At 36.9% G+C, this 26307-nt stretch overlaps 1 protein-coding gene across 2 annotated transcripts in view; it reads left to right on the forward strand.

Annotated features, from left to right (window-relative positions):
• Positions 1–26307, forward strand: part of RRM1 (ribonucleotide reductase catalytic subunit M1) — a 50462-nt gene that overhangs the window by 7314 nt on the left and 16841 nt on the right. Inside the window, exons 2-12 of one of the 2 annotated variants that reach the window (XM_081152830.1) lie at positions 4326–4414; positions 8152–8329; positions 9467–9567; positions 11844–11903; positions 13016–13055; positions 13294–13456; positions 17743–17884; positions 19213–19296; positions 21200–21361; positions 21718–21797; positions 22494–22695. In XM_081152830.1, the coding sequence (XP_081008956.1) occupies positions 4326–4414; positions 8152–8329; positions 9467–9567; positions 11844–11903; positions 13016–13055; positions 13294–13456; positions 17743–17884; positions 19213–19296; positions 21200–21361; positions 21718–21797; positions 22494–22695 (1301 nt within the window). The remainder of the gene's footprint in view (positions 1–4325; positions 4415–8151; positions 8330–9466; positions 9568–11843; positions 11904–13015; positions 13056–13293; positions 13457–17742; positions 17885–19212; positions 19297–21199; positions 21362–21717; positions 21798–22493; positions 22696–26307) is intronic. The other variant, XM_081152831.1, reaches the window with a different exon arrangement.

Raw genomic sequence — 26307 nt, forward strand, 5'->3', positions numbered from 1 at the left:
CGGGGTGTCCTGAAAAATATATACACACTTTGAGTAATTATAAAAGCAGTGTTTATTAAAATACATTTCGTTTTCAAAATGTAACAGAAATCAGATGTTAAAGTGTGCATACTTTTTTTGGAATACCCTGTATATAGGGCTCAGTAATGTCTGTGGTTTCAGGCATTCACTGGGGGTATTGGACTGTATCCTCCATGGATAAAGGGGTACTACCATACATAAGTAAAATATAGAGTATTCATGATAAGTGCTATGGAGAAAAATAAAGCATAGAAGGAGGAGGAGGAGAAGATCAAGGCTGTGTTTGGGGCACCGCAATGTAAAGTAGAGTGATCTTGCCCTAGCTGATTTGGCTCAATGGTTGGAGCGTCAGCCCTCAAACTGAAGGGTCTTGGGTTCCTTTCTGGTCCAGGGCATATACCTCAGTTGCAGGCTTGATCTGACTCTAGTTGGAGCTCATGCGGGAGGCAACCAGTTGATGTGTCTCACTCACATTGGTGTTTTTCTCTGTCTGCCTCTCTCTGAAAAGCAATGGAAGAAAAATTCTCTGGTGAGGATAAAAAATAATGAAATAGAGTGACCAGGGAAAGCCTCATTGAGAAGATTATATTGGGCAAAGACCTGAAATTGGTATAGGTAGCAAAGAGGCCTGGTAGCAAGGAGGCCTGGGTAAAGTGAGGAACGTGGGAGAGTAGGAGATGAATTTGAGGGGAAAAGAGGTATACAGTGCAGGTTTAATATTCTATGGATTATTGTAATAATTTTTACTTTGATTCTGAAGGAGATGATCAACCACTATTGGAAATTTGGAGGGGGTAATGACATGACTGATCTACGTTTTTTTAAAATTTATTATTGAAACTATTACAAATGTCTCCCCTTTCCCCCCATTGATTCCCCTCTCCCCCTCTCCCCAGGCCTTCACCCCACTATTGCCTGTGCCCATGGGTTATGCATATATGCATATAAGTTCTTAGGTTAATCTCTCCCCACCCCAGCCTCCCTTCTGAGATTCGTCAGTCTGTTCCTTGCTTCTGTGTCTCTGGATCTATTTTGTTCATTGGCTTATTTTGTTAATTAGATTCCACATATGAGTAAGATCATGTGACACTTGTGTTTCTCTAACTGTCTTATTTTGCTTAGTATAACACTTGAGGCGCTGCCATGCTGTCTCAAAGGGTAAGGGATCCTTTGTTTTTATAGCTGCATGGTATTCCATTGTGTAAATGCCTGAGAAGGTGCTTGATATGATTTCATTCTTCTTGAGCTTGTAGAGACTTGTTTTGTGTCCTAACATGTGGTCTATCATTGAGAATGTCTCATGTACACTTGAGGAGAAGGCCTGTTCTGCAGCTTTGGAGTGGAATGTTCTGTAAATATCAATTAAATCCCTCTGATCTAGTGTGTCATTTAGAGTCCCTGTTTCCTTGTTGATTTTTTTGCCTGGAAGATCTATCCAGTAGTCAGTGGAATGTTAAAGTCCCCTACTATGACCTATGACTGTATTGCTGTCAACCTCTCTTTTAAAGTCCTCCAGAAGTTGTCGCCCCCCCCCCCCCCCCCCAGCCTGTGTGAGTCTTTTGTTCTTTTGTTCTGAGGTGGGTCTGCTGTAGACAGCATATATTTGGGTCTTGTTTTCTTATCCATCCAGCTGCCCTATGTCTTTTGATTGGGGCATTTAATCCTATTCTATTTGAAGTTATTATTGATAGGTACTTATCTATTCCCATTTTATTTCTTTATGCCTATGTTTCTCATTCTATTTCAACTTCTTATTACAGCAGTCCCTTTAACATTTCTTACAATTCTGGTTTGGTGGTGATAAATTCCTTTAGCCTTTTTTTTGGTCTGGAAAACTCTTTATTTCACCATCTATTTTGAATGATAGCCTTGCTGGATAGAGTAGTCTTGCTTTCAGATCCTTGCTTTGCATTACCTTGAATACTTCATGCCCTTCCCTTCTACCCTGTAGAGTTTCTGATGAGAAGTCAGCTGACAGCCTTATAGGAGCTCCTTTGTAGGTAATAGCTTGTTTTTCTCTTGCTGCCTTTAAGATTCTCTCTTTGTCTTGAATTTTTCGTATTTTAATTATGATGTGTCTGGGTGTGGGCCTCTTTGGTTCTTCTTGCTTGGGACTCTGTGCCTCCTGAACTTGTGTGACTTTTTCCTTGACCAGGTTAGGGAAGTTTTCTGCCATTATTTCTTCAAACAGGATCTCTAACCCTTGCTTACTTTCAACCTCTTCTGGCATTCTTGTGGTGCAAATGTTGTTGTTTCATGTTGTCCCACAGCTCCCTTAGACTGTCCTGTTTTTTAATTGTTTTTTCTTTTTGGATTTCTGATTGAGTGATTTTTTTCCTACCCTGTCTTCTAATTTGCTGATTTGATCCTCAGCTTCCCCTAATCAGCTGGTCATTCCTTCCAATGTTTTTTTTACTTCTATGTCATTCCTAATTTCCTTCATAGTTTCTATATCTTTTTTCCTGTTGTTGAGCCTCCTTATGATCAGTATTCTGAACTCTGTATCTGATAGATTGCTTATCTCCATTTCATTTAGCCCTTCTTCTGGAGAATTCACTTGTTCTTTCATTTGTGGCTTGTTTTTTTGTCTCCCCATTTTGGCTGCCTATTTGGATTTGTTTCTCTATATTAGATAGATCTGCTAGGACTCCCAGTTTTTTGGATGGTCTCTGGTGCAGTCCAATGTCAGACACTGTTTGTGACTGGCCTTGAGTACCCTGTTTGAAATTTTCCACACTACACAGCTTTTAGTTTCCTCTGCTGGGGCTGGGTGTGTTTGGACAGGACCAAGATGTGCACCAAGATCTGCTTTTCCAAGCCATCGGTCCAGAAGCAAATCAGGCAGACTCAAAGCATCCAGAGGCTGTTATTCAGTCTCCTTAACAGCCTCAGGCTATAGAAACTCCACAGAGTGGTGCCAGAGGTTTTCTAGCAGGGTGGGGCAATCAATTGCTTCTCCCCCAGGCAAAAGCTGTTTGGAGGGTAAACAGTTGCCAAAGAAAGATGTCCTCTGCCATATGGGGTAATGACTTAGCACTGGGGTCCAGTTGGTTGCCCTCTGAGATCTGTTCCCCGAGTCCACCCCTTTGGATTTTCCTCACACTGCTCTATGCCACTCTGCCTTTCCTCCACCGCCAGAGCCCAAGGTGAGTGGCTGCACATGAAACTTCGTGGGTTGGCCCTTTAAGAGGGGGCCTGCATTTCCAGCCATCTCTCCCTGGGAGACAGAAACACTGCTGCTTTTCATAGCCATATGTTATGTGGTCACCTTTCTCTGTTCTGGTGCTCTGGGCTGGTATTTAGCACCAGAGTTCTCAGTGGGAACCCCCAACAGCTGAGATATCCCTCCAGAACTTCAGCTGCTCCCTGTGGGAGCCCAGCCAGCCTTCTCGCACCTCTGCACCTCCTACCAGTCTGTGTGGTCCTTGGTTATGAGGGTGCTCCCCAGATAGTCTTCAGTTGCAGTTGATTATTCAGGGTGATTTTTCTATATTTTAGTTGTAACTACAGTTTGGTCCTGGGAGAGGGTCAGTGTGGCTTCCACTGAATCTGCTGCCATCTTGGATCCTGATTTAAGTTTTTTTTTTTTAATATATCTTTATCGATTTCAGAGAGAGGAACATCAATGATGAGAGAGTCATTGATTAAGCCCACAACCAGGCATGAGCCCTGACCGGGAATCGAACCCCGATTGCCTGGATCCCAGGTCGAAGCTCAACTGCTGAGCCACGCCCGGCTGGGCTTGTTGTTATTAATCCTCACCCAAGGATATTTTTTCCATTGATTTCTTAGAGAGAGTGGAAGGGAGGGAGAGGGAGAGAGAGAAACATGGATGTGAGAGAGCCACATTGATTGGTCGCCTCCCACACTTGCTCTGACTGGGGCCAGGGATCAAGCCTGCAACTGAGGTACATGTCTTTGACTGGAATTGAACCCAAGACCCTTCAGTCCGAGGGCTGACACTCAACCACTGAGCCAAACCAGCTAGGACTGATTTAAGCTTTAAAGAAGAATTCTGGCTGCCATAGGGGACAAGGGGAGAACTGGATCAGTCATTTAGGAAATTATTGTAAGAATCCATCTGATTTATAATGTAAGGAAGGGAAATACTTTCAGAGTAGAATCCCTACTTTTTGAAGATACAAAAATAATATCTTGATGAATCTACTGGTGGTCTGAATCTTTTATCTTTGAAATAGCATTCCTTATTTCAACTTAAAAAGTTCATGTATTAATTACACTTGATTTTTTGAAATTGCTATCTTAATAAGTGCTAATATGAATTATATGGTTTGATTCTTCAGATGGCCGCCAAGAACGGGTCATGTTTGACAAAATTACATCTCGAATCCAGAAACTTTGTTATGGACTCAATATGGACTTTGTTGATCCTGTAAGTAAATATGGTTTATAGGTTGGGTTCCTTGCTTCATGTGATTCTTTTTACTTGTCTCTTATCTCTGGCCTTTCTTTCACTTACATATTTTGGTTTGGTATTCTGCTTATGGCCTTGGATATAAAATGTGAATTCATTGCTTAAAACTATTTTTTCTAAATTTTGGTTCTGGGCTGTGAATTCTGATTTTTCAGAGAACTAAAAAATAAGCAAAGAGGAAAACTTGACATTGACATTTTGTGTTAGAGACTTCCTTGAGTAAATTGGTTTATTTGTAAGAGAAAAAGCTTGTAGTAAAGCTTGTTCTGGAATTGTGATCATTTGGGTAGAAATTGGTTTGAAATTTCTTTTTTTGTTATCTATGTAGAAATAATACATTTAAGTAATATAAAGTTGATTTCATGGAAAACATTTAAATTAAGGAGAACAAACCATTCATAAGCAAGTCACTCTGCTTTGCTTCTTATTTTCTGTAACTCCTTTACTCTAGACCCTCATCATCCCTTATCTAGACTGCTGTCTCTAGTGGTCTCTAAAGTATCCTCCTAGTCTTCCTCTAATCTTGCCCTCTTCAAATGTATCTTTCACATGGCTTCCAAAATCATCTTCCTAAAATGGAGTCTTTAAGAAACTTTTTTCCAAACCCACCTTATTTAGGTATATTGTCTATACTTCTGTAGCACTTGTGTTGGCCTCATAGCATTAACCACATAATATGGAAATTAATTACATGTCTCTGTCCTCCCTTAGAATTGAGGGTGGGCTATATCTTATTCTTGTGATATCCACAATGCTTGGCACATATATAATTAGACACTTGATAGTGACTTGATCAAAATGGTCAAAAGAAAATAATTTATACAACTTTAAACTATATTACAAATTCTCTTTTACATTTAGGAACTCTAGACAATAGTTAGAATAGTAGAATGTTAGAGTTGGAATGAACCCCATCCTTTTTCATCTTCCTTATTTTGTAGATAAGAAAGATCCAAAGAGAAAGGGGAGTGACTTATGCAAGTTAGTGGGGATGTAGCGAGAACAACGGAGGTCTCTTGATATTAAGGTATTCTATTGCCTCATGCAATACTACATTTCAGAGTACAAGGGTGCTGCTGTAGCAGACTCAAGCTTTCTGGGGTAGATTCAGCTGAAAAGTTCTGTATGCTATTGTATCTGGCACAGTTAGCATATAGATATTATTTTATCCTGAGCTCTGATTACTTGCCATGTACCATCAGACACAGTTTAGAAGACTTCACTATTTTTTTTAAATTGCTGACATTATTACAGATATCCCACATTTTTGTCCCTTTTACCCACCTCCACCCAGGGCCCCCCCCCCCACCTCTGGCTATCACTATATTGTTGTCTGTGTCCATTGGCAATGCATGTATGTTCTTTGGCTAATTTCACCTTCTTTCATCCAATCCCCCCACACCCCACCCCTCTGCTGTCACTCTGTTCTATGTATCCATGCCTCTGTTTCTATTTTGTTTGTCGGTTTATTTTGTTCATTAGATTCCACATTTAAGTGAGATCATATTGTATTTGTCTTTCTCTGTTGGCTGATTTCGCTTAGTATAATAATCTCCAGATCCATCCATGTTTTTACAAAAGGTAAGAGTTCCTTCTTTTTTACAGCTGTATAGTATTCCATTGTGTACATGTACCACAGCTTTCTTATCTACTCATCTACTGATGGGCACTTGGGCTGTTTCCAGATCTTGGCTATTATAAATAACACTACTATGAACTTAGGGGTATATATTCTTTCTGATTGGTGTTTTGGAATTCTTAGGATGTATTTTCAGAGGTGGGATTGCTGGATCAGAAGGCAGTTCCATTTTTAATATTTTGAGGAAACTCCATACTGTTTTCCACGGTGGCTGTACCAGTCTGCATTCCCACCAGCAGTGCACGAGAGTTCCCTTTTTTCTATATCCTTGCTAGCACGTAGTGGTTGTTGATTTATTGATGTTAGCCATTCTGACAGGTGTGAAGTGATATCTTTGTGGTTTTAATTTGCATCTCTCTGATGATTAGTGACGCTGAATATTGGATTATTTGTCTTTCTTGTATTGAGTTGTATACATTTTTAGATATTTTGGAAACTAACCCCTTATCAGATATACCATTGGCAAATGTATTCTTTCATACAGTGGGTTCCCTTTTCATTTTGTTGATGATTTCCTTTGCTGTGCAAAAGCTTTTTAGTTTGATGTAGTCCCATTTGTTTATTTTTTCCTTTGTTTTTCTTGCCCTAGGAGATATATTGGCAAAAATATTGCTATGAGAGGTGTCTGAGGTTTCACTTCCTGTGTTTTCTTCTAGGATTTTTATGGTTTTTTGACTTACATTTAAGTCTTTTATCCATTTTGAGTTTATTCATGTGTATGGTATAAGTTTGTGGCCTAGTTTCACTTTTTTTGCACGTGCCTGATTTCACTACTCTTTTACTGAACATGATTTGTCTGTGGGATCTGAGAAGAAGGTGACCAGGAGCAACTTGATCTTAGGTAAAATGTAACTAGAATAGATCATAAGCTAGTGATTATATAAACTTTTTTGAGGGAGGGGCATGTTTTTGTGTGTTTGTTTTCCCCCCAAATATATCTTTATTGATTTTAGAGAGAGGAAAAGAGAGGGAGAAAGAGAGAGAGAAACATCAATGATGAGAGTCATTGATTAGCTGCCTCCTGCACGCCCCCAACTGGGGACCGAGCATGCAACCTGGGCATGTGCCCTGACTGGGAATCGAACCCTGATCACCTGGATCCTAGGTCGACGCTCAACTGCTGAGCCACGCCTGGCTGGGTGAGGGGGGGCATGTTTTGATCAACTGGGCTGTACATTCATTTTTGTTGGATTAAGCTTTTTATAAAAACATTTTTTTAGATACATAGCAAACACATATACACAACTTACTATTTGTTTTTCTTAAAAATGTATGGTAATAACTTGTGCATTGTGTATTTTTGAAAGGGGAAGTCTTACAGTATGGTCTTGAAGAGAGTGAAATACTGTGAGGTTGAATGGGAAATGAAAGAAGACTTAGACGGTAACCTTGGGCAAGTCCAAGTAACCTGAATCTCAGGTTCCGCATATAAATGGTGATAGTAATAATATCCATCTCACAAGGTGATTGTAAAAATACCAGAGATTATGAAAGTTGAGATACTTTGTAATTTGTGAGGTGCTAAAGAAAGAGTAGCCATTAAATTTGATTACTCAGCCCCAACCCTAATTTATACCATCATTTCTAATTGGGATGATTAAATTTTGATTCATTTGCTTTCCTGTACTTGTCCGTAGGTAGATTTAGGGGGCAATGGGTAAGTATGGAGCTGGAACCCTGATCATGTAGGGAGACTTTGAATAAAAGATGGGGAAATACTTAAACAATCATTGGTCTCTTTTTAGCTATTTCCCTCTGTGACTGTTCATCTTTGTTAACTATAAAATATCTGTACTTAGGTATTTTAAATTTTATTATTATTTTTTTAGTGACACCTCTTCATTGTGTATGTAGTGTGCATTTTCTGGCAGTTCTGTTGGTTTATGAATTATCATTATGAGGTTTCCCACTGCTAATCATTCTAAAAGATATTTTTTTAGACAAAGAAGTTGACTATTTTATCTTGATATACATTTGATTGTTTTCTTTATTGCTATCCTAAGGAAGCTGTTATTTTGGGGGAAACTTCAAGTAATTCTTGGTTTTGTTTTTATAGGCTCAGATCACCATGAAAGTAATCCAAGGCTTATACAGTGGGGTCACTACTGTGGAACTAGATACTTTGGCTGCTGAAACAGCGGCAACCTTGACTACTAAGCACCCTGACTATGCCATTCTGGCAGCACGGATTGCTGTCTCTAACTTGCACAAAGAAACAAAGAAAGTATTCAGTGGTGAGTCTAGAGGAAAAGTCAGAAAGGATTTAATATTCCTAGAAAATTTATAACGGTACTAGAATGAAACTTTGAATGTCAAAAGAAAAGTTACATCTTGTTTAAAAAAAGCAAGTTAGTGGCAGAGGGGGGACCAGAGCTTCCTATTTCTCCATGCTGCTGACTTTCCAAATGGAAAGGTCAGTGGATCTTTTTGTTCTCTCGCCCACATGCCTTTTCTCTTTCCTTTCTTTCCTTTCTTCCTTCCCTTTCTCCCTCCCTTCCTTCCTTCCTCCTTCTTTCTTTTTTCTTTTCACCCATTTTGAGGTAGTTGGAAAAATGAGTAATACTTATTGACAAGTTCTGAGTTAAACAAAAGGTTACAGTTATGTTTTGTCACCATTAGCAAATACTTCATTCCATTGCCGCCATTTTCCAGCTCAGGGAATGTGGGCAAGGGAAGGTTAAATAATTTGTGTGGTATATAAGAAGTCAGATGGTAGGCTCTGACAGAAATCTTTGACTCTTAATTCCAGGTCTATTGTATGGGGCCTTAAACACTGTATCCCCCTCTTTAGTAGACTTATTGTAAACATATCATTTCTCCCAAAATTGATCTATAGATACAAGTTCATTCCAATAAAATGCCAGCATTGTGTGTGTGTGTGTAGTACACATAAATGCAGAGAGCCGATTACTGCTTTGATGTCTTAAAGAAGAGCAAATGAGAGAGCTTACTAAATATACATTTATAGATGTAAAATTCTTAGGATGATTGAGTCTCAATTTCAAGTTGAAATTTTATTTGTTAGGATAAAATAATTGAGAAGAGATTATAATTTCTTTTTTTTTTTTTTTTTTTTTTTGCTTTTCTTTATTTTCAACCAATAATTCTCAGTGGGGTTGGGTATTAATCACCTGGGAATCTTTTTCAAAGAGCCTATGTTCACTCTATCTCTGGAAGCATGTTTTCTTAAGTGAGGCATTATATATTTATTCAGCATGTATATGTTTATTGAGCACTTTCTATGCTAAGCACTCCTGAGGTCTGGCCTGGGATGAAAAAATTGGTTTGAGAACCACTGTTTTAAACTGTTACCCAAAGAGTGAATTAGCTGTTAAGTAGTTTTGACATTTTTTTTTTCTGTTGTATTTTAGATGTGATGGAAGACCTCTACAACTACATAAATCCACATAATGGCAAACACTCTCCCATGGTGGCCAAGTCAACACTGGATATTGTTTTGGCCAATAAAGATGTATGTATAATGCTTTTCTGGTAAAAAAAAATTTTTTATAGAGTCCTTTTTTTAAAAAGCAACAAGCACACTTAAAAAAAATTAAACACTACAAAAGATATAGGTAAAAAGTAATTCACTCTCCTTCCCTGAATACTAGCTTTCCTTTCTGGAAACATTTTATCATTGTAAAGTGTATTTTTCCAGTGCTATTCTGTAATACATGTGTGTGTGCACATTTATATTTTTCCCTTTAGTGGCAGTCTCCTGTGTACCACTGTTCTCCCTGATACATTATCTTAGAGATAGTTCTGTATTAGCGTTTATGACTTTATCCTGTTCTTTGTAACAGCTACATATCATTCCATTTTATAGATATGTTTTTATATGTATATACGTATATACATAGATATGTTAATCTAGTGGTGAATATTTGTTTTCCATTTTTTGCTGCAGTGAATATCCTTGTATGGTAGGGTTTTGCTTATAGAATATATTGGTAAGATAAATCCATTAAGTGGAATCACTGAGACAAAGAGTATGTGCATTCAATATATTAGGGAACATTGCCAAACTGACTCCTAAAAAGGTTGCTCAGGTAAAAATTTGAAAGATATTGCTCAACAACTTAAAAATGATCTATTTGTGTTCCAACTTCTTTCTTAACTAGATCCCGGAGAACAGAAGGGAAAATAAGTGTCCACCCAGCCCTTTTGCACACAGAATTTATTTACCATGGATATCTGCACAGATGGAAACCAGTTTAGCTTTAGGCAATAGAATGATAAGTTAGTTGTCTCTCTAAATATGTATCTGGTGTTAAAAAGACTCTGAGAGCCCTGGTTGGTGTGACTCAGGGTCTCAGGTTCAATTCCCAGTCAAGGGCACATGCCTGGGCTGCAGGTTTGCTCCCCACTTCTGGTCAGGGACGTGGGGGAGGCAACTAGTTTATGTGTTTCTCTCACATTGATGTTTCTGCCTCTATCTCTCCTCCACTCCCTCCCTCCCTTCCATTCTCTCCGAAAAGCAGTAGAAAAAATTATCCTCAAGTGAGGATTAACAACAACAACAACAACAACAAAAAAGTGGACAGAAACAGTTGTTCATATGTACAATCTTGTGGACAGGTTAACAAAAATAAAATAACAGAAAAAACCTTTATCTGGAAAATAAATATAATCAAGTATTTCAGTTTTCCATTATTCATGAAAGGCCCCTACATACCTTTGGCAACAAAGATGCCCTTAAAAATTTAAGAGAAAGGACTAGATTTTCCTAGTCATTGGACCTGGATCATTATACGGGAATACCAATAGTATTTTGAAAAACAGGCTCCATTTTTCTGTGTCAAAATTGACTGTTTGTACCTAATTGCTTTTGTTTTTCTCTAAATGGCTTTATAGCCTACAAATACTCTATGACAATGACCAGTTCTTTTATAAAATCTTAATGTCATAACAGTAGTTTGTATAAACCTGTTAAAAGACCATGAATTTTGAAGAACCTTAGAATTAATATTATCCTACCTCTGTTACTGTTTATCATATATGTTGTGTTTTTTGTTGTTGTTAATCCTAACCTGAGGATATTTTTTCCATTGCTTTTCAGAGAGTGGAAGGAAGAGGGGAGGGGGGAGAGAGAAGAGAGAGAGAGAAACATCAATGTGAGAGACACACATTGACTGGTTGCCTCCTGCATGCACCCTGACTGGAGGCAGGGAGTGAACTGGCAGCCCAGGTACATGCCCATGATGAGGAATCAAATCCATGATTCTTTGGTGCATGTGCTGACACTAACCACTGAACAACACCAGCCAGGGCTATTATATATATATTGTTACATGCAGCTTAAAATGTTCTAATTTTTATAATAAAAATATTTATTAGTAAGTATGTGGTACTAGTACTTTTGGATTAACAGCTAATCCAAAAACTTGTTGAAGGATGATAATATAGTCCCTTTTATCCTCATGTTCTTTCTCTCTTTAACTAGAGATGTACTATAAATGTAATGAGGAGTTTGGAAAGTCATATTTATATTTTTACTTATATACAACTTATATTTATGTTTGCTTCTAGTCCTTTAATGTACATGTTTTTAAACCTAGTTAGGATACTCAGTTTATATAATTTTTTTTTTTAACATTAGATATGGATTTCTGTTCTATAATAATAATTCTTAGTGGTATCTCTTTTTTTTTATCCTATGTCACTTTTAATTCTGGATGAAATGTTGATTTTGTGAAAATAAGTCCAGTTATCTTAATTATGGGATTTTTTTTTTTTTACCTTCATCAGCGCCTGAATTCTGCTATTATCTATGACCGAGATTTCTCTTATAATTACTTTGGCTTTAAGGTAAATAATGGGTTTCAAATATGTGGGAATTCCTCCTTAAGTCAGGAAATACAGATTTTTGTTTATATTTAGTGATACACTTATGAAGGCAATAAGTTGATGGGACTTGGGATGGACCTGGGGGATTAGTGGGGTTAGGGTGGGTAGTGATTGTTTGAGTTAAGGAAAGATAGCTCATCCATTTGCAATTTTCAGTTTACAAATATTACTTCTGGATTACCTGAGGAGTTATGCAGATAATTTGCCATAATAATTCCATATTGTTCTGTTTATGCAACAACTACTGAGTGCCAAGTGCTTTTTTAGGTACTTTTGTATTGATGAACAGTGATTGAGAACATGAATGTTGGTGTTAGGCCTTCTGGGTTTGAATCTCTGCTCTACTTTTATTTCTTTCCTTTTTATAATTGAATTTATTGGGGTGACACTGGTTAACAAAATTATACAGGTTTCAGGTGCACAATTCCACAACACATATTCTGTATATTGTATTGTGTGTTCACCACCCCAAGTCAAGTCTCCTTCTATCACCATTTATCCCCCCTATACCCTTTTCCACCTCCCCCCACTCCTCCCCTCCCCCTGACAATCACCTCACTGTTGTCTGTGTCCATGAGGTTTTTCTCTTTTGCCTCAATCCCTCCACCCCCAACGCCCAACCCCCACCCCCAGCCTCTGCTCTACTTCTTAGCAAGTTATTTAACGTTTCTGTGCTTAGTTTCCTCATCTTTAGAATGGGGATAATAATACAATTTCAACAATAAATTCTGTTCAGGATAAATGTGTGTTGTTTAGATCAGTGCCTAGCCTGTTATAAGTACTTATAACTGTTAACCATTGTGATGATGAGGGTGAATTCCATAACTTCTATTAATGTTATACACATTACTATAAGAGCTGGCTTTTTCCAGAAATTTTCATGCATTCTTTTCCAAAACAAATAGCCAGTTGATAATGTTCCAAACTGAAGTTAGTAAGAGTAAATATATTATTCGTTTTATTTAAAATTATATTAAAAACTGAGAAGATATAAATAGATTGCCTTGTTGTGAATGCTATATCTACTGTGTCTTTAATAACTACTCTGGAAATTTTTGGGTTGCTTTTTCTAGACCCTGGAGCGGTCCTATTTGTTGAAGATCAATGGAAAAGGTAAGAAACAAACATGTTTGTGTGTTGTATTTTCTGTTCATTATATTGAATATAGAGCTTTGAGCTATTAGCCTTAATATTTCTATCTAAACTCTGAATAACATTTTTAACTTTAGGTCTAGTTTATGAATAATTTTTCTGCTTTTTAAAAATTATTTCTTTTTCACTCAAGTACATGTCTAGCCTAGTTTGTCTGACATGTTCCATCATGTGATGAAAACTCTTCTTTTGATTTTAGTGGCTGAAAGACCACAACATATGTTGATGAGGGTATCTGTGGGGATTCACAAAGAAGATATAGATGCTGCTATTGAAACATACAACCTTCTTTCTGAGAGGTGGTTTACCCATGCCTCTCCCACTCTTTTCAATGCTGGTACCAACCGCCCACAACTTTCTAGGTATGTGTCATCTATAGTAGCTTTTAAAGTTCTGAAATGGTTTTGACTAGGGAAATAAGCCTTGGCCTGAAAAACTAGGCAGTTGATCACAGAAAAATTAATTTAATGAACATTTAATCACTCCTGCTCATATTAAATGAGACTTGCATTCTGGAAATATCTCTTCAGTGTGGTAAATGAATTAGAGAGGGATAAGTGCTGATAGTGAAATTTTAAACTTGATTGTGATGATGGTTGCCTAATTCTGTGAATACACTAAAAGTCATTAGTTGTACACATTAAATGGAGAATATTATGGTATGTGAATTATACCTCAATCAGGTTTTGAAAAAAGTAAATACTGACAGCTAATTAAGAGACTTTTATAGTAGTCTGTAGTAGAGATTATAGTAGTTTGGATTAAGGAGGTAAAAGTAGAGATTAAGAGAAATAGACAGATTCAAGAGATATTTTGGAGGTAAAATTGACAGAATTTGATGTTTTGGATATGATGAGCCATGGATGGTTCCCGAGTTTATATATGGGTAGAGTAACAGGATGAATGGTGATGCCATTTTCTGAAAAGGGAACATTGGAACAGAGTCCAATAATATGTAAAAAAAACAAAACAAAACACCCTTAGCAAGTTGGTTTATTCTAGGAATTCAAGGATATGCTAACATCAAAAAGCATATTAATGTCAGTGGTACCTCGGTTTTCGAATGTAATCTGTTCCGGAAGACTGTTCGAGTTCTGAAACGTTTGAAAACCAAGGGATGAACAGCTGACAGCTAGCCCTCAGGATCTTGCCCTGAGCGGAAGCCATGTGGCAAGTTCAACTTCTGAGGCGTGTTCGAAAACCGAAGCATTTCCTTCCGGGTTTATGGCATTTGTAAACCAAAATGTTCATCAACGGAGACGTTCAAAAACTCAGGTACCACTGTACTTCATTGTAGTAACATTTTATACCACTTAATACTCTCATAATAAAAATTACCAAAATCAGTACAGAAAGTAATGTTCTTAGTTTGGTTAAAGGTATCTGCTAAAAACTTAGATCTATTAGAAATTTCAGCAAAAGATTTGGATGTATTAGTTCAATATAAATTAATCAGTTGAATTTCTGTACTTTAGATATTAGAAGATTAAGTTTTAAAATATATCATTTATAATACGGGAAGGTTACCCAGGAACAAATCTAATAAAAGATAGAGAAGACTCTTAAGGAGAAAATTCTAAAACATAGTTGATGGATATTAACAAATAAGTAGAGAATAATTTTATATTAAAAATGGATTTAATATTGCAAAGAGGTCAGTTTTCCCCAATTTTTAATCTATAGATTCAGTATAATTCCAGTCAAAATTTCAAGATGCTAATTCTAAAATTTACATGGAGGAGCAAAAGACTAAGAATAATCTAGTAGGCTGCTCAAAGATAGCAGGTGCTAATCTCTGGAACCTGTAAATGTTACCTTATAAGGAAAAATGGTTTTTGCAGATATGATTAAGAAAGATCTTGACATGGGGAGGTTATCATGAACTATCTGGGTGGGCCCTAAATCCAATAAAAAATATCTTTATAAGAGAAGAGAGAGGCTAAGGGAGATAATGATACATATAGAAGAAAATAAAACAATGTAAAGATGGAGGCAGAAATTGGAATGATGTGGCTACAGGCAAAGGATCTACCAGAGCTAGAAGAGGCAAGGAATATATTCTCCCCTAGAGCTTCTGCCATCTGCAGAGAGTGTTCTTGATTTTGACCTAGTGAAACTGATGTTGAACTTCTGGCCTCCAGAACTATGAGAGAATGCATTTCTATTTTAAGCTGGTAAGTTAAGTGGTCATTTGTTAAGGCAGTTACAGGAAACTAGTGTAAATAGCAAGACAGTTTTGAAGAAAAGGCCCAGATTTCAAGACTACTGGAAAGCTGTGGTAATCAAGACTCTGGTATTTATTCTGGGGTAGACAAAAAATCCACTGGAGCATAACAGAGAGCCCAGAAAAAGATTCAGATTTATATAGGAACATGAGATGTCATTGCATTTTAGCAAAATGGTGCTAGGGAAATTGGTTACTCTATGGGGGAAAATATAATCAGAGTTCCCTTTTTCATGTTATATACAGACATAAATTCAAGGAAAAATAATCTAAATGTGAAAATAAAAACTTTTAGAAGAGCATTTAGAGAAAATAGATTCTATTTTCCTCTTCAACTTTTTACTATAAATTTCAAACATTCAGATAAGTTTAAAGAAAAGGACAATGAATATCACCCATATATCCACCTCTGCTTAGATAAAAATATTACTGATGTTTTGTCATACACACACACACACACACACACACACACACACTTTATCTTTTCTTTATCTTTTTTAAATGTTTTTATTGATTTTAGAGGGGAAGGGAGAGGGATAGAGAGATAAAAACATCGATGAGAGAAACATCATTGATATCTCGTACTGGGGATTGAGCCCGCAACCCGGGCATGTGCCCTGACTGGGAATTGAACTGGCAACCTCTTGGTTCATGGGTTGATGCTCAACCACTGAGCCACTCCAGCCAGGCTATATATTTTATCTTAAATTTTTTTTTGGCTGAGTCATTTAAAAGTGAGTTGTAGGCATTATGACTCTTAATGCTTCAACCTACATCTTGTTAGGAGAATATATATGACCTCAGAGTAGTGAAGGATTTCTTAAAATAGATATAATAAGCAAAACAACATAAAGGAAAATTGACTACATTAAAATTAAAAACCAAAATCAGTGGAAAAACCAGTTTCAGAAGATATTTGCAATGTATGTTAGCTATCAAAGGGTTATAAGAAAAAGAGAATCAGGTAGAAACATGGGCAAGAGATGTAAAAAATAATTCATAGGAGAAGAAATTAGCCAATAAACATGTGAGATGATAAATATTGCTAGTAATTAGGAAAATGAAAGTAATATAATGAGGTATATTATACCCATCAGTTTTATAAAAATTCAAAGGCTGATAATGCCCAGTGTTGGTAAGAATGTAGAACATGGAACTCTCATACATTGGTAGATAGAGTATACTTATTTATTCACTTTGGGGAATGTTTAATAAAGTGGAACTTATACCTATCCTTTGACCCAGCAATTCTCTCCTAGGTTTATACCCTAAAGAAATCCTTAGACTAAGCACAAGGAGATATGTTCAAGAATTTTTACAGCAGCATTGTTTAGAATAGCAAACAAATTGTAAATAATCCAAATATCCATCAGTAGGCAAATGGACAGATATATTAGTATATTCATACCATGGAATACCTTACAGCAGTGAAAATAAACTAGAACTACATGTATCTATCAGTAGGAAAGAATCTCTAATACAATATTGAGTTAAAAGCAAGTTTCAGAGGATAAATAAATATGCAATCAGAAAATTTAAAAATGTAGGACATGTAAAAATGCTAAAAGAAAGTAAAAAAAACATAAGATGGTATGGGATTATAATTAGGCTTTATTTATAGTGTCTAATTGAGGTAGGTGATAATAAGTATAAAGTGTATTATTCTCTATATCTTTCTGAATGTCTGAGTATTCAGTAGAAGAAGTTAATGGATAGAATCCATGTGATTGGTTGAACATTCAAGGTAGTGAACAGATCATTGGTAGAATTTGGTTCCTGAGGTGTAGGGAATAGGATGAGATCCAAAGCACAAGTAGAGACGTTGTCTTCAAAATGACACTAAGGGAACTGAATTTTGGTGACATATCAAAGAATTGGTTGACCATTGCAGAGATGTTTCTTTTTTCATAAATGTTTAATTTTTTTGGCTTACTACTAGATTGAACAAACTGTTATGTATGTTTAGGAATTTGCATGAGAGACTGTGATAATGGCATGTTTGCAGCCTGGTGAACATATAAGCTAATATTTTAGACTTATGTCTGAAATTTCCTTCTAGGCTTAGCATTTTGGGTTGATAGCAAGGTGATTTTATTATTTTATTTTTCATGTTGTACTATCAAAGATTTCTTTCTTTAAAAGAAAATTTTTTTTTTATTCAAAATATTACAGATGTCCCTTTTTCTCCCCATCGACCCCTTTTACCCCCCAGCAAGGTGATTTTAAAACAACATGATATATTGATAATGTTTTATTGCATCATAGTTAGTAAAAGTATATATATTTTTCTTGTAAAACACCTAGGAATTTTGTATACTTCAAATCTTTTATTTGCCTAACTTACTGTCTTTGGATTGTATAGTCATTTTTGTGACTCTGCTTTGCTTCATTTCCTTGCTGAGATGTGACTTTTTCCCCCCATAGCTGTTTCCTTCTGAGTATGAAAGATGATAGTATTGAAGGCATTTATGACACACTAAAGCAGTGTGCATTGATTTCCAAGTCTGCTGGGGGAATTGGTGTTGCTGTGAGTTGTATTCGAGCTACTGGCAGCTACATTGCTGGGGTAAGCTTCCTTTGTATGGTTAAAAATGTGTAGACTAGAGGGATTCAAGTCCATAAGCAACCAAGCTTATGGTTGAGGGCATATGCTGGTGCTTGGGAGACCTAAGTCTCTGTTAATTACTGGCTGGTTGTGTGACTTGGGGTGAGTCATTTCACTGCTTATGGCTTCATTTTCATCTGTCTTATTAGAGGTTTAGATTAGATGATCTACAGGATCCTTTTTATCTCCAATTTGGAATTATTTTGGAATTCTGGTTTATTTTATAATAATAGCTATCATTTATGGATTGTTTATTGTGTGCTAAATCAGTTATAAAAGTTTTACATGAATTACTCATTTAATTCTTATTACAATTTTAGAGATAGGTATCATTATAGACATGGTAGGAACTTGATGCCTTACACTAACTTTGTGAGTATAGGTCCTATAGTCACTATTCACTTTGCAAATGAAGAAGCTGAGGCTTAGAAAGTTAAATTACTTCCAGAGATCAGTCACTTAGTATGTGACAGAGCCACGATTAAAGTTTTAAACACTGACACAAATTCAAGCCCTGCTGGTTCACTATTCCTTGGGAGTCAAGATAATGGTTTTAGGTAAGACCTGGATTTAAGTCTTATTTCCACTACTTACTAGTAGTGCCTAACACCCAAGTTATTTTACATATCTGTTTGTTTCTTCATTTGTAATGTGAAGAAAGTATCTAATCCTATAGACTAAAGCTAGACAGTTCAGAAGGAAACCACTCCATTATGTGGTACTTTGAGGTACTGTGATGTATATAGCACTTTTACAAAGTAGTAGAGTGAGCCATTGCTCATTTATCTTTCTAGTCTGTTTAAAGGCTTGCCTTAGGTTAGAAGGATTATTTTTGAAATTTGATGAGGTTTATTCTAGTCTTAAGAGTCTATATTTTCTTATCTTCATTCTAGAATCCATTTATTGCTGAGAATCTCTTATTTACCTTATTTATTATCTTGACTTACCAATTACATATTATTCTTAGTGTAAGTTGCCTTGAATTCTTTTGGGAATGATCTTTAGAAGGTGTGGAATTTACACTGATTTTGGATTCGTTTTACTTGTATTTATTATGCTTCATTGTAAATTAGAGATGCCATGACATAACTTTGTATATAATTGTAATTTATTCAACAACATTTTGTTTTTGTATATTGGGCATTATATTTTTAAAGCAGAGATAAAATGGAGAGCAGGTAAAACTTTATAGATTGTGAGAGAGTAATTCATTCTTGAGCCATTTCACTCTTTCTTGCTTAGCCCCCTCTTTCTCCTCCGGGTGCCTTTATTCTCAGTCTCTCTTTCAGACTAATGGCAATTCCAATGGCCTTGTACCGATGCTGAGAGTATATAACAATACAGCTCGATATGTGGATCAAGGTGGAAACAAGGTATGCTCTGTTACTTGGAAGTACTGGAAATCAGAACTAAAAACTGTTAGTTATGTATGCTTATCATAAGATGATTCATTGTGTGTTTCTAACAACTGCCTTTTTTTTAGTTTTAAAATCAGTTTAATGAGTATGATTTGCTTTAAAGTGTACACACTTGAAATGTACATTTTGATGAGCTTTGACTGTGTAATTACCACACATATAGGACATTACCCCAAGATATTTCCTCATATACCTCTATATTAATCACTCCCATCCTTACTACCCGTGTATACTGACTCCAGGCAGCCAATGATCTAGTCAGCAGCTTTTTTTTTTTAAATCCTCACTTGATATTTTTTCCATTGTTTTTTAGAGAGAGAGTGAAGGGGGGAGAGAGAGAGAGAAAAACATTGATGTCAGTGAGACAGGTTCCATTGGTTGCCTCCCACACATGCCCTGACCAGCTGGAGATCGAGCCTACAACCGAGGTATGTGCCCTTGGTCAGAATTGAACCCATGACCTTCAGTCCAAGGTCTGACCCTCTAACCACTGAGCCAAACTGGCTAGGGCTAGTCAGCAGTTTTTTGTTTTTTTTTTAATATGTTTTTATTGATTTCAGAGAGAGAAAGAGAGGGAGAGAGAGATAGAAACATCAATGATGAGAGTCATTCGACTGCCTCCTTCAGGCCCCCTGCTAGGGATCGAGCCTGAAACCCAGGCATGTGCCCCGACTAGGAATTGAACTGTGACCTCTTGGTTCATAGGTTGATGCTCAACTACTGAACCACACTGGCTGGGCATCAGCAGCTTTTTTACCTGACAGTTTATTTGCAAATAATTTCTAAAGTTGTGACTTACCCTGGCTGGGTGTGGCTCAGCGGTTGAGTGTCAACCTAGGATCCAGGCGATCGGGGTTCGATTCCCGGTCAGGGCACATGCCCGGGTTGTGGGCTCAATCAGTGACTCTCTTATCATTGATGTTTCTATCTCTCTCTCTCCCTCTCCTTTACCCTCTCTGAAATCAATAAAGATATATTTAAAAAAATAAAAAAATAAAGTTGTGACTTATATTAATACCTAACCTTGAAAAGAAGTTGTCATATGTCTTCTAAGTTTTTGTTTAAAGAAACAAAACTCTGCCTATTTTATAGAGGGAAAAGTAAAGTTAATAGGATTGGGTTGTTTATTTAATATTATCTGCAGCATAGTTTACAACTTGAGCCTGTCTTTTGTGGATATGTAGGCATACTAAGCACCTCTTGGTTTATTAACTTCTCTCTTGTGTACTTAAAAAAAAAATCTATGGAGACACTGATAAGACATAGCACCTTTTTGACTTTTAGTAAGAGCACAACCCATTGTCAAAATGATTTTCTTTGGGCCTTATACATGTCATATAGTGTAAAGTGAGCTGGATAACAACTAAAGAGGAAGCTCCATCTGTAGTTCACTGTATCACTTTGTGGTTTTTTTTTTGTGTTTTTGTAATATATCTTTATTGATTTCAGAGAGAGGAAGGGAGAGGGAGAGAGAGAGACAGAAACATCAATGATGAGAGAGTCATTGATCGAGCCCACTACCCGGGCATGTGCCCTGACCGGGAATTGAACCCCGATCGCCTGGATCCTAGGTCGACGCTCAACCACTGAGCCACGCCTGGCTGGGCCACTGTATCACTTTGGATAAATTATTTAATTCCCCCCCCCACACACATTTTCTTTATGTCAAATGCTCTTTTTTACTTCTAGAATTGTAAGAAAACTATTACTACTCTGTGTTTTTATAGTACTTTTATTTGTATTATCTCATTTAATTCATTAATTATGGTGAAGATCCAAGGAGATATAAAAGTGCTTTGGAAAATATGAAGTTTCTTTCATTCTGATTCTGAAAAGAATAATGATTGTTTACCATTAGCGACCTGGGGCGTTTGCTATTTACCTGGAGCCTTGGCATTTAGACATCTTTGAGTTTCTTGATTTAAAGAAGAACACAGGAAAGGAAGAACAGCGTGCCAGGGACCTTTTCTTTGCCCTTTGGATTCCAGATCTCTTCATGAAACGAGTGGAGACTAATCAGGTGAGAATTAGGTACCTGTTAGTAATAACTAGTTGATTTACATAAGCTTTGTCTTAATCACCTTAAATCATGCTTGGAAGAGTCCACATATGTGTTTTGCTATGGAAGGCATTTTGAACAAGAGATGCCATTTCTCCCTTGGATTTTTATTCTCCAAAGTAGATGCTGTCTGACCTACATGCTTAAAAGATTGTATACAAACAGGCAGAACTAGATGTTCGGACCTAAACCTAAAGTGATTATTTCTACAGCAGATTTCCAAGACTGTCTATGAAAGATACCCTATCCATTAGTGTCCCTAATGGATTATGTATGTTTGGTTATTTGAAGTTTCTCACAGGTTCTTCCCTTTGTAGGACTGGTCTTTAATGTGTCCAAATGAGTGTCCTGGTCTGGATGAGGTTTGGGGAGAGGAATTTGAGAAGCTATATGAAAGGTATGGGAAAAATATGAAAGGAATACTGTTTTACATGTTTTTCTCTTATTTGTGGGATCCACACTTCAAAATTATATCATTCATTAGCCAGTTTCTAATAATATTTGGAAGCATCTAGGAGAGAATAGATTAATACTTTTATTTTGGTTAGGTTTTTCCCCTGAATCTTTACCAAAATTTTGGTGTCCGTTTTCTTTATTAAAACTATGGGACGTGTAAATATTTGCTTGAATTTTTCAATTGATGCTTTTAAAAATGAAGGCAGTGAGTTAGGGTTATTATTTTGCTTAGTCCTATAGTACATTTTATAAAATAAGTTATGCTTTATATTGCATACAGGAATCAAGATTAACTAGGACAGTACATGTCAATAGTTCATTAAATAATAGCACTATAGTACTATTTTAGCCCAACAGCACAATTTGACTACTTTAGGTTTTGTTTCTTTTTATTATGGAAGGTATTATTGATTTAGTGGGATTTGGGGCATATTTGAAGGGATTTAAAGCTGCCTGGTTTTCTTCTATGGCCCTAGTGACAATAAAATGAATATTATATTCTTTATTTTTTTTTCCTTAGCTAAGTTAAGTAAAAAAGTTAAGAGTCTTAATATTATATTTCATTGTCTTTCTTCACATTATCTGTAATAAAGATTTTCTTAGGGAATATTAAAATAATACTAGCTTTGTCTTTCAGTTATGAGAAACAGGGTCGAGTTCGTAAAGTTGTAAAAGCGCAACAGCTTTGGTATGCCATTATTGAGTCTCAGACAGAGACAGGTACCCCGTACATGCTTTACAAAGATTCCTGTAATCGGAAGAGCAACCAGCAGAACCTGGGAACGATCAAATGTAGCAACCTGTGCACAGAAATAGTAGAGTATACCAGCAAAGATGAGGTAGGTAGAAAATCTTCTGCCTAAATATGGTACTGAGAAATGAATCTTAGGAAGTGAAATTGTGAATCCCTCACTTGATTTCACTTGAGATGGGTGAAGGGAATTTTCATAGTTTATTAGTAAGCAGAAGGACACTAAAATAGAAATTACAAAGGAAAGAAGAGGTGTGATCTGTGCCCTTAAATATCTTTTAGTCTAAGCTATGTAGAAGACAGTCAGCTGTTTCTTACACACATATTGTGGAAATAATCTTTACTTAAGAAAAATAGTAATATATAGCCATGCTAGTTTAGAACAAACAAAAATGTATTAGGGTGCTCATTTAGTTTAAAGAATTAAACTTGTAGAGAATCCTTTTAGTGATGGTGAGACAAAATTGTAATCTCAAATTTTTTTTTTAAAATCTTTATTGTTGAGAGTATTACAAATGTCTCCCCTGTTTTTCCCCTTTGCCCCCTACTACCCTGTTCCTTCCCTGCCCCACGCCTTGATCACCTTGTTGTCTGTGTTCATGGGCTATGCATATATGCATGTAAGTTCTTTGGTTAATATCTTTCCACTCTCCCTCCCTCCTTCTCTCTGAGATCTGTCAGTCTGTTCCATGTTTCCATGCCTCTGGTTCTATTTTGTTCATCAGTTTATTGTGTTCACTAGATTCCACATATAAGTGAGATCATGTGATATTTGTCTTACTCTGACTGGCTTATTTCGATTAGTAAAATCATCCCCAGGTCCCTCCATACTGTCTCAAAGAATTATAGATCCTTCATTTTTAAAGCTGTGTATTTCATTGTGTAAATATACCACAGTTTTTGTATCCTTTCATCTGCTGATGGGTACTTGGGCTGTTTCCAGATCTTAGCTATTGAACATAACACTGCTATGAACATAGGTGTGCTTATATTCTTTCTAATTGTTGTTTTGGGATTCTTAGGATATAGTCCCAGAAGTGGAATCACTGGGTCAAATGGCAGTTCCATTTTTAATTTTTTGAAGAAATTACACACTGTTTTTCTATAGTGACTGCACCAAGTCTGCATTTCCACCAGCAATGTACTAGGGTTCTTTTTTCTCCACACCCTCACCAGCACTTGTTGTTTGTTGATTTATTGATGGTAGCCATTCAGGCAGGTGTGAGGTGGTACCTCATTGTCATTTTAATTTGCATCTCTCTGATGATTAGTGATGTTCAAGCATTTTTTCATATGTCTCTTGGCCATTTGTGTGTCCTTTTTGGAGAAATGTCTATTCAGGTCCTCTGTCCATTTTTAAATTGGATTGTTTGCCTGCCTTTTGTTGAGTTGTATGAGTACTTTATATATTTTGGAAATTAACCTCTTATTAGATGTATCATTAGCAAATATATTCTCTGATTCAATGGAAGGGGGAGAGAGAGAGAGAGGGAGAGGGAGAGAGAGAGAGAAACATCGATGTGAGAGTCACATTGATTGGTTACCTCGCGCATGAGCCCTGACTGGGGATGGAGCCTGCAAAAGAGGTATATGCCCTTGATCGGGAATTGAACCCAAGACCCTTTGATGCATGGGCCGATGTTCTAACCACTAGGCCAAACCAACCAGGGCTCCCTTTTTATTTTGATGCTGGTTTCTTTTGCCGTGCAGAAGCTTTTTAGTTTGATGTCCTCCCATTTGTTTATTTTTTTCTTTGTTTCTCTTGCCCTAGGGGAAGTATCAGTGAAAATTCTGCTATGTGAGATGTTTGAGATTTTGTTATCTATGTTTTCTTCTAGGATTTTTATGGTTTCATAACTTATATTTAAGTCTTCTATCCATTTTGAGTTTATTCTTGTGTATGGTATAAGGTGATTCACTGAAGAGGCAAGGCCAGAAAGGGGATATATAGATTTAGTTTGAAAAACACAAAGTTTGTAGAAAAGGATTCCATTTCAGAAGAACAGCCTGTATGACAGATCGGAGATAGGGTTTGGTTTTATGCCATGAGTGTCAAGTAAGTTTGTATTGGTGGAGCAAATACATTAAGGTTTGTTACAGGGAGAAGTGGTTTTCACTAGGGGAAAGGAGTTAGTAGGTGAAAGCTGGAATATGTCACAAATAGGAAGCCTGTGTAGGTTTCTGAAAGGAAAATAGCATTAAAATGGTAGGATGAGCCCGGCCAGCGTGGCTCAGTGGTTGAGTGTCGACCTATGAACCAGGAGGTCATGGTTCGATTCTCGGTCAGGACACATGCTCAGGTTATGTGCTCCATTCCCAGTGGGGGGGGGGGGGCTGCAGGAGGCAGCTGATCAATGACTTTCTCATCTTTGATGTTGCTATCTCTCTCCCTCTCTCCCTTTCTCTCTCTGAAATCAATAAAAACATATTTTTAAAAAAATGATAGGATGAGAAGGATTGGTCTTGCTTCTGTTATAGAGTGGCTTGGTATAAAGAGGTTTGAGGTTAGCTTAAGGAGATTGTTGCAGTAGTTGGATGACGGGCTGCTGAATATTGGGTGTAAACTATGGAAATGAGGAGGAAGAAGCACATCACAAATTGTAGGACCTAAAAGAACGTGGCAAATTAAAAATCAGGGAGAAAATAGTGAGTTAAACATACTGATAAGGTTGCAGTTTAATTTAAAATTCATTGAGCACTAGCTATCAGTAGGACACTGTACTAAGTGCTCTGGGGATATAAATGAATACGACTTAACCCCTGCCCTCCAGAAACTTATAATTTAGTTGGAGGAAATTGACATATACTCAAATAATTATACATGATAGATTATAGTGTAAAGACTAGAGTGACCCTTTTTCAAACAAAGATCAGATCATTCCACCACTCCTCTTTGACTTTGCAACCCATCCAGACTCCTTTTTTTCTTTTTTTTAAAAATTGAATTATAATTTACATACTATAAATTCACCCTTCTAAAGTGTACAATTCAGAGTATTTTAGTACATCCACAAGGTTGTGCAACCATCACCAGTATCTTATTCTAGAATGTTTTCATCACCCTAGAAAGAAACCTTGTACTCATTAGTAGTCACTCCCTGTTCCCCTTTTAACCCAGCCCCTGGCAACCGCTATTTTCTGTTTCTGGATTTGCCTGTTGTGGGCATTTCATATAGATGGAATCTCATAATATTAGGCTTTTGGTGTTACGCTTTTTTGACATCATGTTTTTAAGGCTTATCCATATTGTAGCATGTATCAGTACTTCATTCTCATCCAGAATTCTTACAGTGCACAATAAGGTCCTGTATAACTGGGCATTCCCACCTCATGTGCTATTACTTCCCCCCTTGCTCATTGTGCCCCAGCCCTACTAATTTCCTTGGTATTCCTCAAATATAGCAAGCATGTTCCTGCCTCAGGATTTTTGCTGTTAATGCTCTTCCACCCCACATAGGCACATGGCTTTCTTTTTAAAAAAAAAATTTTTTTTTTTAAACCGTAACTTGAGGATATTTTTTCCATTGCTTTCAGAGAGAGTGGAAGGGGAAGAGAGAGAGGGAAACACTGATGTGAGAGAGACACATCTATTGGTTGCCTCCCGCATGTGCCCCTACCAGGGCCGGGGGGTGAGCCTGCAACTGAGGCGCGTGCCCTTGGCCAGAATTGAACCCAGGACCCTTCAGTCCTGGGGCCAACA

Source organism: Miniopterus schreibersii (genome assembly GCF_964146895.1).
Source record: "Miniopterus schreibersii genome assembly, chromosome: 12".
In the NCBI taxonomy this organism is placed as follows: Eukaryota; Metazoa; Chordata; class Mammalia; order Chiroptera; family Miniopteridae; genus Miniopterus; species Miniopterus schreibersii.